We start from the raw sequence: 13,372 nt of genomic DNA, 5'->3' as shown, positions 1-13,372 counted from the left end.
TGATTTGGGCCTAGGGGAAGGCATTGGGAAGTAATAAGTAGATGTTGGGTTGCTAGAGTGACAGAAGTTTAAACCCTAGTTTATGAGTTGCTTTGTAAGGGGCTGATTTGGATCCATATGTTTCATGCTATGGTTAGATTTATCTTAATTCTTCTTTCGTAGTTGCGGATGCTTGCGAGAGGGGTGAGAGGCTTGTCCAAGGAAGGGCAGCACTCAAGCACCGGTCCACCCACATATCAAATAATCAAAGTAACGAACGTGAATCATATGAGCATGATGAAAACTAACTTGACAATAATTCCCATGTGTCCTCGGGAGCGCTTTGCTTTATATAAGAGTCCGTCCAGGCTTGTCCTTTGCTACAAAAGGGATTGGGCCACCTTGCTGCACCTTGTTTACTTTTGTTACTTGTTACCCGTTGCGAATTATCTTATCTCACAACTATCTGTTACCGATAATTTCAGTGCTTGCAGAGAATACCTTGCTGAAAACCGCTTGTCATTTCCTTCTACTCCTCGTTGGGTTTGACACTCTTACTTATCGAAAGGACTACGATAGATCCCCTATACTTGTGGGTCATCAACAAGCCTATGTACAAATTTCCGAAAGAGCTCGGTCGTCCAATTAGGTGCGAGAATATTAACTTGGACACAACCCTTGCTGCGATGCCCGCAGCTCGTGTCTCCTTTCCCATCAAATATTTGGGTCTTCCGCTATCAGTCTAACACCTGAGGGCTGCAGATTCCAATTTCTCAAGGATAAGGTGGGGGTAGGCTTGTACCGTGGAACGACCAGAATATTACCGCCATCGGGCGAGGCGCGCTTGTCAAGTCTGTGCTCACCTCTCAAGTGATCTACCACATCATCGCCCTCAACCCTCCTAGAAGCACGCTCCTTAGCATTAACAAGATTGAGAGGGCTTTTTTTGTGGGCGGGCACAAACAAGACATCTAGGGCAAAATGTAAGGTCAACTGGAATTTTGTTTGTCTCCCAACTGATCTTGGAGGACTGGGAATCCTTGATCTTGCTAATTTTGCAAGGGCATTGAGGCTTAGATTGCTATGGTTAGAATGGGCAGAGCCTTCCAAAATGTGGGTGGGCATGGCCAACCCCTGTGATGAGTTAGATCGCGACCTCTTCTATGCATCCTCGCGCATCACCATCGGCAACGGTGCACGTGCGCCCTTTTGGGACTCCACTTGGGTAAATGGAGAAAAGCCGTCTGACATCGCCCCTCTCATATTCGAGGCTTCCACATGGAAGAATTGGAAAGTCATGGATGACATGCACAAGGGAAAATGGTTAGCAAAAATCAAGCTCCCCGACCAGTGGAGGATGGAACACATTCGACAAATTGTCAATCTATGGGATCGCGTGAGGGCCATACTTATTGTGGCGGGCATCGGAGACACCATTACTTGGAAACACACGACCGATGGGACATACTCCGCCACCTCCGCGTACCACGCCCAACTTCTTGGGGCGGTCCGCTCACCCATGGGCGTCGCGGTCTCGAAGGCTTCCCCCCTCCCCCCCCCCCCCCCCAAGATAAAATTCTTCACCTGGTTGGCGATCCAAAACCGTGTCTGGACGGCGGATAGACTAGAAAAAAAAGGGTGGCCTAACTACGGGCTCTGTCCGCTTTGCAAGCAGACAGCGAAGACGGTCGGCCACATCTTCTACAAGTGTCGTTTCTCCATTAGACTATGGGGTGTGATCAAGTGTTGGCTCAATCTCGACTTCATCGACTTCTCAACTTGGGGGACTCAACGTTCTATCAAGGATTGGTGGATCAACATGTTGGGCGATAGTAGGTCGAATCGGAAGGCGATCGCCTCCCTCACCATGCTAACATGTTGGACCATTTGGTGCGAGAGGAATGCTAGGGTGTTCCGATACAAGTCTATTCTTCCGTCCATCCTGTTGTCAAACATCCAGTCTGAGGCAAAACTTTGGGTCACCGCTGGTGCAAAACATTTGGGTCACATCATGCCGGGAGAGTAGTGTCTTTGTAATTTCCGTTTCACTTTTCTTTGTAAAAGCAACTGTGAACTCCTTAATTAATGGATAAGGTAAATCTTTTGCCTTTGTTTAAAAAAACGAATGAAAACACATCTGAGTGAAGCACATGAAACATATAAAGCTCGCTAGACTACCCGCCCATACGAACTACCCGAGTCGCGCAGTCAATCTCCCTCGCTCGATCTATCTCGCTGGCATTTTTTTCACCGCCCTGTACATAATCCAACCACTTGTTTTCCGTCACACTACTCTTTCCTGCTCAGGTTGATGACAGGTGGGCCTTCTTTGCCAGCTGGCCCAGCTTTACAGTGAGCCTCGCGCGTGTCCTGCGTGAGAAAAAAGGTTGCATGGTTCCCAATGATTAGCTTGACTCTGTCACAAGAATATGAATTGGCCGGCGTTGCTACTAATGCTTCTGCCACTGCACCTACCAACACCATGGAAATTGGCCTTGCTCAACCACCTAGGCTTAAGAGGTACGACCTCTCTATGCAATGAAGCATAATACCCTGTTAGCTACCAATCCAGACTGAAAATACATGCATGAATCATAAAACAAAACAGTAATAAGAAACCCCGTGCAATGAAGCTTCTATTTTTATAGTTATAGCAATTACAATTTTGATACCTCTCTTTGTTTATATCATCTTGCCGGGTTTCTGTTTCTCTTCATATAGGATACAGATATGTGATTCTCATGTGGTCCTTTTGCTGGAAACTTGCTAATCTTAGGGGTGCTGCTACTGGTGTAAAAACTGTTTTATCAAAAGAACTAAAGTAGTAGCTAATCCAAGCATTGAAGAATTGAAGCAGAGGTTCCGCTATATTGGCATGAAGTCAGAGCAGCGCCTGCAGACTACACAAGATAGTTTCTGGTGACCTTCAGTCTATATGTCCTAACTAACAGCAGCCACCTTTTGTTTCGTATCAATTAATCCAGTATCTTTAGACCTTTAGATATTTGCAACGGCTCTGAGCAAGATATGTATAGCCTTTAGATTTCCATTCGTGTATGATATTGCATGTACACTTTAGACCTCATTATGACTGATCTGTGGTCAAAACAAGTTTGTGATCACTTTCTATATATGTAATCAACTGTCCTTCGACTAATATTTTTAGAAGACTATTTATATGTGTTTACACTGGTTGGAGAAAATCATGACATTGCCAGCAGCAATTTTTTATTTCCATATGTTTCAATCCGTCTTTAAATATTTTTATGTGTATTCTTTCAATACTTAGCTTGCTCTCGCCCTTTGCATCATTGGTGCAATGGGTCATCTTAGTGGTTACAACAACAGAAGCGCTCACACCCGCGCCCACGGAGCTCGCCGCCAGCACTGCCGCTGCTGGTTGCACACTGGAGGTCCGGCCACCGCCAACGTTTGTCGTTGCGTGCTCTCGCGAGGTCGGATACAGTGTGCTTGTCAAAATGCCTTAACTAGGGAGGACAATTTGAGGAGCATGGTTGTTTAGCAGAAAATATGGGAGGTCAAAACGGGCGCCATGTCGTGGACGATTGAGGGGCAAAATTTGCCCATTGTGGTTGTAGATGCCCTTACCAGAGGGACACTTTGGTAAGGCGAGATAAAACCATGGGCCTGTCAGTTTATTGGACAACAACTGTTTAGCATTTTAAATAGTCTGTTCATCCTGGAGAATACTACACACAAATGACTTTACATGAGAGTTCAGGCTTACAATATCCAGTGCCAGCAGTTCCGATTAGATCGGAAATGGCTACCTCATCAAGCGACGGAGAAATTCTCTTACGAAGGCACAAGTCTCGCGATGCAAGACGCGGACCTGTGCTGCTCCGGGAGCGTCTTCCACCATATCACAAAGGATGAGCTGCTCAGAAACACATCCCTGCCAAGATTTCCCGAGGTGAACCATCCAAGTGCATCGCTCTCTAGTTTACCCACCCTGTCTTTCAGATCCTCGAATGATTTGCCGTTGATCATCTCAGCCTGCAGCTCCTCGGACATTGCCCAGAAGCACGACTCGAGGCTGGAACCCAAGGGGATGCGATGCGACTGCTCGCGCCATTTCTGGGTGTACTTGTAACGTCTCGGCCTGCCCTTGGAGAGGTAGGAGCCGGTGTCCTCATTCTTGGAATGCCTGTAGTAGTTTGCAATGTCCAGGGGCTCAACCAGCCGGCGGTACGAGGTCCCCAGGTTCACCCACTCTTCTCGCCCTTCGAACGCGTCTGGAAGCTCACGCCTTCGCAACATCTCAATTATCTCGTCCCAAAAGCCGGCTAGTTCCAACCTCCGTACATTTGAATTGAAGTCATGCACTTCCCGCTGAAGCTTGAAGGAATCATAGTAGCTCACTTCATGCAGCTCGCATGTTCTTTTGTACTCGTTCAGGGACTTGAGGGCTTCCTGAATTTTACTGCAGTTTGCGTCTATCTTTGCTTGGTTTATCTCTCTTTGCTTCTCCCATTGTGCCGCAGCAGCAAGGCTCAGCATAGCTTCCTTACTCTGTAATATGAAAGTGACAACTGTAATATTATGTGATTGGACTTGACTGGTTATTAAATTTATTGGTGGTTTAAACTTAGGGAAAACACCTTTTATGGAGATGGAAATGGAACTAGTAACTGGAGAATTGTGTTATCGTTAACAGTTACTGATATAAATTTGATGTGTACATTACCATTTATCCTAGGCTACAAACATCTGTTGCATTTGGGTACACCCTAAATGAATGATCAGATGCTAAAATGCAACACTGAGGGTTTCCAGACTAAGACTGCCTTCACACATACAGTTCACCAACATAACAGATGTTTACAGTGGCAATCCACAGTTGTTTATGGAAGAAGAGGAGTCATTGCTTACCAGTTCAAGGCCACCAATTGCTGTCCCATTCATCTGTGTGCCAAGAAGGGATGATGAAATTGCTCTTAGGTAATCCACACAACCTATCTCTTGCATCACACTTTGCTTAATCGATTCATATTCCCAGTGAGCACTTAAACTTCTGGCGGCAGCATCAAGCAATTGTTGTTGGGGATCCAATTGAAGGCAGTAAAATAGCAACTGTAATACAGCATCTGAGTTTGTGAGAACAATCAGTTGATCGGTACTTGTCAAGAAAAGGTAAGTCCCACAGGGTCTGTACGGGGATAGCTCAATAAAGTAAGTCAGCGTTCCTAGGATTGAGCTAGTGCATCCCATGAAAGAACAGGCCTCGTGGCTGGCAATAGATAGGGTGCTTCTCAACAAAGTTTCATAAAACTCTGGAATAACAAGCGAATTCCCAACAGGTGAGAAGTTTGGACTGTGAGGAGATAACCAATCCAGAACGGACTGAATTTGTTCTCTAGAGGATGCGAGGGGGGCCAGCGGTATTCGCGGGATGATGTCCAGTGGCATGATGAAATGCAAAATACACTGCGACCAGCCCTCCCTTCTAACAGCATGGTTGAAAACATTATCGCCAACAAGAGGTGCCCCAAAGGTCACGCAAAATGGCTGTGCTTGATTGACACTTCCCCGTCTTGTGCAGTTCTCAAGAAACCATATGGCAGCAAGGGTGGCTATTGAACCCCCAGATGAATGGCCTGTGAATACAACACGTTTCTCCTCTGCCACCGCTTTAGATACCTGTAATACAAAGCGATAAAAAAACACCACTTTTCTTTCAGGTGAAAATGCAGTTACACTGAAATTCACCATGGCAAGACTATCATTCTGTTGATACGAAGATAACATAATATGAGGTAAGACTATGAAAAGTCTATGACCACAGCAAGAGCAAAAAGTAAGTGGAGTCGAACTCGGTAGAATTGCTAAACTCACAGTGGGCACTTCATTTTACTGTCATCAAATTAATAAAGCACCTAGTTCATTTTACCTATTTTCACGGAGCATAAATGACACCAAGCCAAACTACCTTGTAGCCTTTTATCTACTACTATCAGTCTGAAACTGTAGTGGCCATGGATCTCATCACCTCCCTCATTATGTTTCATAAGCTCAAATCAAACTAACTGAACATAAAAGCACTATGAAAATCAAAACCGACCAAAGAGATGAATATTTGAAATAAAAAGACATAAATCTTCAAAAGCATTATACCAATATGGGCAAATATATACTCCCACCGTCCGAAAAAGCTTGTCCCTCAAATGAATGTATCTAGCATCAAGTTAGTGCTAGATACGTCCATTTGAGGAACAAGCTTAGGACAAGCTTTTTGGGACGGAGGGAGTATCAGACAAGAAAAGGAGGTAGTCCCTTTCTAGACAGAACCACTGCACAGATCTCCAAGTCCACACGACCGCACCCCATTGCTCGGGGTGACACAATTGATGCAGCAACAACTCACAACGATCCTTCGTGCCAACCAAAACCAATATAAATGTAGCCTGTAGAGAATTCAGAGCAACAAGGGTTTCTTGATGCAAAGGGGGCGTTTGAAAATTGAAATGTTTCTTTCACAGCCGGAATGAAGCTGTTGTTCTACACACAAGAGGGAGAAGGTTTCCTGAAACAACATGCTCTTAGATCCTACGGCGGAAGGAAGTAGCAAAGCGCAAAAGGTCTCAGAAACTGCACTTCACTTCTGTGCGGCAACCACGGCTTCTCGGCAGAATGGTTTATGAAGTGGCGATGGCAGAAGGCCCTCACCTCGGTCTGGAGCGGCGAGCCGTCGAGCAGGCCCCTGAAGGCGGCGACGAAGGCGGCGCTGGCGCGCGCGGGGACGCCGCTCCCGACGCTGCGCAGCGACGGGAAGAGCGCGGGGTCGACCTCCGCATCCCCGAACGGCGCGCGGCCGCCGGCGTCCGGGGAGGAGGGCATCCAGCCGGCGGCGGACCAGGTGGGCGGGAAGACGAAGGCGGCGCAGGGGTAGGGGCGGGACGCGTGGTGCACCTGGAAGGAGGCGGAGGCGGAGGCCGCGGAGGACGGGGAGCCGGAGGCGGAGGGGAAGGAGAGCGCGGCGCAGTGGGCGACGAGGAGGCGGTCGTCGTCGGACAGCGCCGCCCCGCGCGGCGGCGGGGTGTCCATCGGCATAGTGGTGGGTCAGTGGGGGAGGAGCTGGAGCACCTGAAAGGTGGAGGCCGCTCTTCCTCTGCTAGCCTTTGATGCTTGAGCTCGCACGCTGCCGGGTTGACTTTGTCGCCCTGTCGAGCAGTTTGGAGTCTTCGCGGTGGTTGAGAGCAAGTGAGGGGCTCTCAAACAAAACAAGAGCTCGTCTTCACGTGTATTTCTAAATAAAAGTATTTAATAAGAGAAAAAAGATAAAGAAAAAATTGAAAAAAGTTATGAACTTATAGTTAATTATATAGCCAGTTCTATTATATGAGTAGTTAATAATGCTAACTTTAGATGACATGGCATGTTTATATAGCCAACAGCTGGCTACACTATTAACCATGCTCTGATACGATAAGACCACACCGTTACAGCTTGCGAGAGTACCGATCAGTGGCAGAGCCCGACGGAAAGAATGAGCGGCCAATATAATTGTACTTACTTATATGTGATTTGTTTGCAAAACCTAATGTGCACATGTATGAGCATTGTTATGAATAGGTCTCATCAGAAAATTTATGAGAAGGCATACACATAAACTAGCATACACGGTTTTAAAAAAAATGAATTGTTTATCACATGTCACGATGGTAGCATACATATTGGTTGATATGGTGATATCTAACCATATTATGGACGTCCATTAAGTAGAACCGACTTTGATAGGGCCACTTATGAGATGGTGGGAGAGCATGTCCTTTCATGTCATCAGTATATCTCATATGCATTATATGTGTCTACATCCACAGGGGTGAGATCATAGTCCACACTAAGAATGTTCACTGATTTGCTTAGGCTTGTCAAACTTTATTTGGTAGCAAGGTAATTAAAAATGTTGAATAGTTGATTTTCACTAACTTTAATTCTCTTAATATGGGGCCTTCCACTTACCAAGTTTGTTACATCAACATCCACTAATACTCCTGCAGAAAGTGTTGGGATCTATGGTAGGGTGCGTCGACTGCAAATTCAAAATTCCTATGCGCAGAACAACCAAGAACATGCTACGGGAGATGGATCACAGTTCGTTACCACTAGACGCGCAGTGACGTGCAGCGGAAGAAGAGTTGGGGCAGCGCGTCCACGTGGATCGTCTCCTCCTTGTCTGATCTCCCTCGTACAACCGGTGGTTGGTTCCCACGTACAGGTTCTCCGGAGCGGCGCAAGTGCACCGCCTCTAACGGTATCCGCGTGTGCAGGAGGAACGTCGTGCGGCGGACTGCTAGGTCCGATCACACAACCGGCGGCGAGTGGAGGTGTCTATTCACAACACATGCAAACCCTAGTGACAGCGCCAAAGCGATCAACTGCGTGAGTGTGCGGCACCTCCACTATATATATAGGCGTCCGTCGCGGGCTCAACACTTGGGCCTCGCATGGACCCTAAAGCCCATAAGTCTACTCGGACACAATCCGAATACAGCTTGGATCACATCCGACCAGTGTCCTCGGATCCGACCTCGTAGGTTCCTTCCCTTAAGCGCGCGACCACTTAGGTTCAAGTCGGCTTGGTCGCAGTTCGCATCACCTCCGAACTACACGGTTGGTAGCGGCCTCTAGTAAGGCATGTCGAACACCAAGCAGACTATGAAGCTGGTTAGCAAACCTGTACATCACACTTTCATTCCTTTTGCCACACGATATATGTTGTTGAGCTCAAGGCGAGTCTGTCATCCTTGTGCTAGCCCGACCTCTTTCTCGTTCCAGTGATGCCGACCACTATCCGGATTATCTCATAATTCTTGTCGCATGGCCATGCTTATCCTGGTCGGATCACACGAGGGGCCCAGAGTATATCTCTCCTGGTCGGATGGGCAAATCCCATCTTGCTCGACCACGTCTCACAGCATGGTTCTGGACAAATCCGAAACCTACCTTTATAACTACCCAGTTACGGAGTAGCGTTTGGTCGGCCCAAAGCAAGTCTGTCACCATCCCGAGTACATGCGTCAACTCAGGTCTTGGGACATAGAACATATGTTGTACTAGAGACTCGCAGATGACATATCGCTGCGTCTCATAGTTGGGTCTGTCCGACTCAGACCTTATCTCGACTCGGATCCGACTACGTCGAATCCGACCAGATCCTTCCAAGTCCATATTATCCGGTTAGCATCCAATGCTCCATGGCTAGTGAGACCAAGCCATCGACCGTGTCATATGCTAGTCTAGTTGGTTGCGCGTCCACACAGCCCTTTCGACTAGGGACCTTTTAGGACAGTCATCATACAATGCATAGTCCCACAAACAAGTCATGTACTTGCTGATACACATCATTGATAATGTCCAAGGACTATCTTTATTCATAAACACATAGGAAATATCATCATACATGATTGCCACTAGGGCATATCTCCAACAGTCTCCCACTTGCACTAGAGTCAATCAAATAGACATCGAATGCCCATAGCTCTAACGTGCCCCTCATGCTTGGGTTGTGGAAGCGGCTTAGTCAACGGATCCGCAACATTTGCATCCGTATGAATTTTGCATAACTCTACATCACCACTCTTTACGATCGTTCGTATCAGGTGATATTTCCGATCTATGTGTCTGACCTTGTGGTGATTCTTCGGCTCCTTGGCTTGTGCGATGGCACCAGAATTATCACAATAAAAGTCCAACGGTTTTACCGAGGCTGGGAAAATACCAAGATCATCCAGAAAGTTCCGGATCCAAACACCTTCCTTTGCAGCTTCACAAGCCGCAATGTATTCGGCTTCTGTAGTAGAATCGACCACCGTATCTTGCTTGGAACTCATCCAGCTCACTGCTCCTCCGTTCATGACGTACACGAATCTGGACTGTGATCGACAATCATCTCTGTCGGTTTGGAAACTAGCATCGGCGTAACCCCTTACGACAAGATCTTCCTCACCTCCATAAACTAGGAACATCTCTTTAGTCCTTTTCAGGTACTTCAAAATAGTCTTTACCGCTGCCCAGTGATTCTCACCTGGGTTGGCCTGGTATCTACTTGTTAGGCTTATTGCAAAAGCAACATCAGGCCGCGTACATATCATGGCATACATGATGGATCCGATTGCCGAGGCATATGGAATCCTACTCATCCTGCTTCGCTCATCAGATGTCGAAGGACTCTGAGTCTCGCTTAGCCTTATACCATGTGAGAGTGGCAAGAACCCTTTCTTTGCCTCACTCATGTTGAACCGCTTCAACACTTATCTATGTACGTGCTCTGGCTTAAGCCGAGCAGCCTCCTTGATCTATCTCTATAGATCTTAATGCCTAAAATGTACATTGCCTCACCAAGGTCCTTCATCGAAAACTTGCCATTCAATGACTCCTTGGCCGAGTTCAGCATCGAAATATCATTTCCGATCAGTAGTATGTCATCCACATACAAGATCAAAAACACTATCGAGCTCCTACTTAACTTCTTGTATAAACAAGAGTCCTCTTCGCTTTTGATGAAGCCGAAACCAGTGACGACCTCATCAAAACGAATGTTCCAGCTCCGAGATGCTTGCCTCAACCCATAAATGAATCTCTTGAGCTTGCATACCTTACTAGTGCTAGTCGGATCGACAAAACCCTCGGGGTGTATCATATACACGTCCTCGGTTAAATTTCCATGAAGGAAAGCTGTCTTGACATCCATCTGCCATATCTCGTAATCAAAATATGCAGCTGTAGCTAGTACGATCCTCACCGACTTCAACATCGCTACCGGCGAGTAAGTCTCGTCGTAGTCAATTCCTTGAACTTGTCCATAACCCATAGCGACAAGCCGAGCTTTGTGGATCTGAACATTTCCATCCACATCGGTTTTCTTCTTAAAGACCCATTTGCAACCAATGGCCGTTACGCCAGGCGGCGGATCAACCAAGTCCCAAACTTGATTCTCATCCATGGACTTTAACTCAGATCTCATGGCCTCCAGCCATGCCTCGGAATCTGGGCTCACCATCGCTTCCGCATATGTGGCCGGCTCGTCGCTTTCTAGCAATAATACATCGCACACTCTGCGCAATCTTTCCGACCTCCGTGGTTCCGGTGCCGCTTCCACTACGGGTTCCCTGATTGACTCTAGTATGATCTCATCACCAGCCGAGCCGTCCCCGAGTGGTCCTCGAATTTCTTCGAGTCAGACCGTCCTCCCACTGGCCTCCTGACTAAGAAACTCTTTCTCAAGGAAAACCCCGTTCTGAGCAACAAACACTTTGTTCTCTTCCCGGTTGTAGAAGTTATATCCCAAGGTTTCCCTCGGATATCCCACAAATATGCATTTATCCGACTTGGGTGTAAGCTTGTCTGACATAAGTTTCTTGACAAATGCTTCACAACCCCAAATCTTTAGAAAAGACAAATTGGGACTCTTCCCGGTCCACATCTCATGTGGTGTCTTGCCTATGGATTTTGATGGTACCCTGTTAAGTGTGAAAGCTGCAGTTTCTAGAGCGTATCCCCAGAATGACAAGGGTAATTCCGACTTGCTCATCATAGATCGAACCATGTCCAACAAGGTGCGATTCCTCTGTTTGGATACACCATTTCTCTGTGGCGTACCCGGAGGTGTGAGATGAGGTACTATACCTCTGCTTTTCAGATGATCATCAAACTCCTGGCTCATGTACTCACCTCCACGATCAGATCGTAGAAGTTTTATAGTCTTGCCGAGCTGATTCTCCACCTCATTTTGAAACTCTCTGAACCTTTCAAAAGTCTCTGACTTGTGCCTCATCAAATAGATATATCCATATCTACTCAAGTCATCGGTAAAAGTCACGAAGTACTGATAGCCACCTCTGGCAGTTGTGCTCATTGGTCCACACACATCACTGTGTATCAGTTCCAACAGCTCAGATGCCCTCTCACAACTCTTTGCGAAAGGAGACTTAGTCATCTTGCCGAGCAAGCATGATTCGCATGTCTCGAACGACCCAAAGTCGGTCGAAGTTAGGAGTCCATCATCATGGAGCTTCTTCATGCGTTTCAGACTAATGTGTCCAAGCCGGCAATGCCAGAAGTATGTCGGATTTATCTCATTGGGCTTATGCCTCTTGACATTCACGTTATAGACCGGTTCCTGTTCTAGATTCAATATAAATAACCCATCAACAATGGGTGCATAGCCGTGGAACATACCATTCAAATAAATCAAACAACCATTGTCCTTTAAATTGAATTCATAACCCTGACTCATCAAGCATGAGGCAGAAATAATGTTCCAACTAAGTGCAGGAATGTAATAACAATTATTCAATTCCAAAATAAATCCAGAAGGAAGCTGGAGCTGCATCGTGCCGACCTCCAACGCAGCAACTCTTGCTTTGTTGCCGGCCCTGATGTCAATCTCCCCTTGTGCCACACGCCTAGTTCTTACCAGCCCCTGCATCGAGTTGCAAATATGAACAACTGATCTGGTATCAAATACCCAAGAGCTACTAGGTATGTCAGCAAGGTAAATGTCTATAACATATGCAACAAGTGTACCTTTGCCTGAAGCAGCATTCCCGGCCTTCTTGCCATGCTCTGCAAGCCACTTGCTACAGTTCCTCTTCCAGTGAACAGTTTCCTTGCAATGATAGCAAATGGTCTTTGAGTCTGGTCCATACTTTGGCACAGCGGCAGAGGTTACCATCTCCGTGCCCTTTGCCTTAGCCTTCTTCTTAGACCAACTCTTCTTAAACTTAGCCGATTTCTGCACCATCAACACTTCGTTCCTTTCTTAATATCCTGCTCTGCCACTTTGAGCATCACATGCAATTCAGTGAGCTTCTTATCCATGCCATGCATATGATAGTTCGAGATGTACGTACCATAGCTGGGCGGAAGAGAACCCAGAACTGCATCGGTAGCCAGCTCATCCAAGAGCGGGAAGCCCAACCGATCCAAAGCTTGCACATATCCGATCATCTTGATCACATGCGGGCTCAGTGGATCACCCTCCTTCAGCTTACAATCCATCAAGGATCGCCAGACGTTGAACCTTTCGGTCCTAGCCTGCACCTGAAACATGCTCTTGAGACTCTCGATCATATCAAAAGCCCCAACGTCTTCCAAATGCTGCTGCAAATCAGGATCCATACAAGCCAGCATGAGGCAGCTGATCTCGTTTGATTCATCAACGAGTTTCTGGTAGGCATTCTTGGTTGTGGTACTAGCATTATCGGCAGGTTCCTCTGGAAGCGGATCCTCTAGAACATGTTCCTTTTTATCATGCTTGAGAACAATTCTCAAATTTCTATACCAGGTAGTAAAGTTTGTTCCATTTAGTTTATCATTTTCCAGAATTGATTTCAATGCAAAGTTGGGTTGAGCAGGTGGTGCCATTGAT

At 46.7% G+C, this 13,372-nt stretch overlaps 1 protein-coding gene across 1 annotated transcript; it reads right to left on the bottom strand.

Moving 5' to 3' along the window:
• Positions 1-3,614: 3,614 nt before the first annotated feature.
• On the bottom strand, positions 3,615-7,170 carry LOC125509241 (protein EDS1L). The gene is made up of 3 exons (XM_048674169.2): positions 6,667-7,170; positions 4,873-5,640; positions 3,615-4,512 (listed from the first exon to the last, which is right to left on the bottom strand). The coding sequence occupies exons 1-3, from the start codon at positions 7,048-7,050 to the stop codon at positions 3,796-3,798; spliced, it is 1,869 nt and encodes a 622-aa protein (XP_048530126.1). The 5' UTR covers positions 7,051-7,170; the 3' UTR covers positions 3,615-3,795.
• Between the last annotated feature and the right edge of the window lie 6,202 nt (positions 7,171-13,372).

This window comes from Triticum urartu, chromosome 5A (genome assembly GCF_056163025.1).
Source record: "Triticum urartu cultivar PI428250 chromosome 5A, HENAU_Tu73, whole genome shotgun sequence".
Lineage (NCBI taxonomy): Eukaryota > Viridiplantae > Streptophyta > Magnoliopsida > Poales > Poaceae > Triticum > Triticum urartu.
Note: the sequence above shows the minus strand (reverse complement) of the source record. Positions and strands in the feature narration are given on the sequence as shown.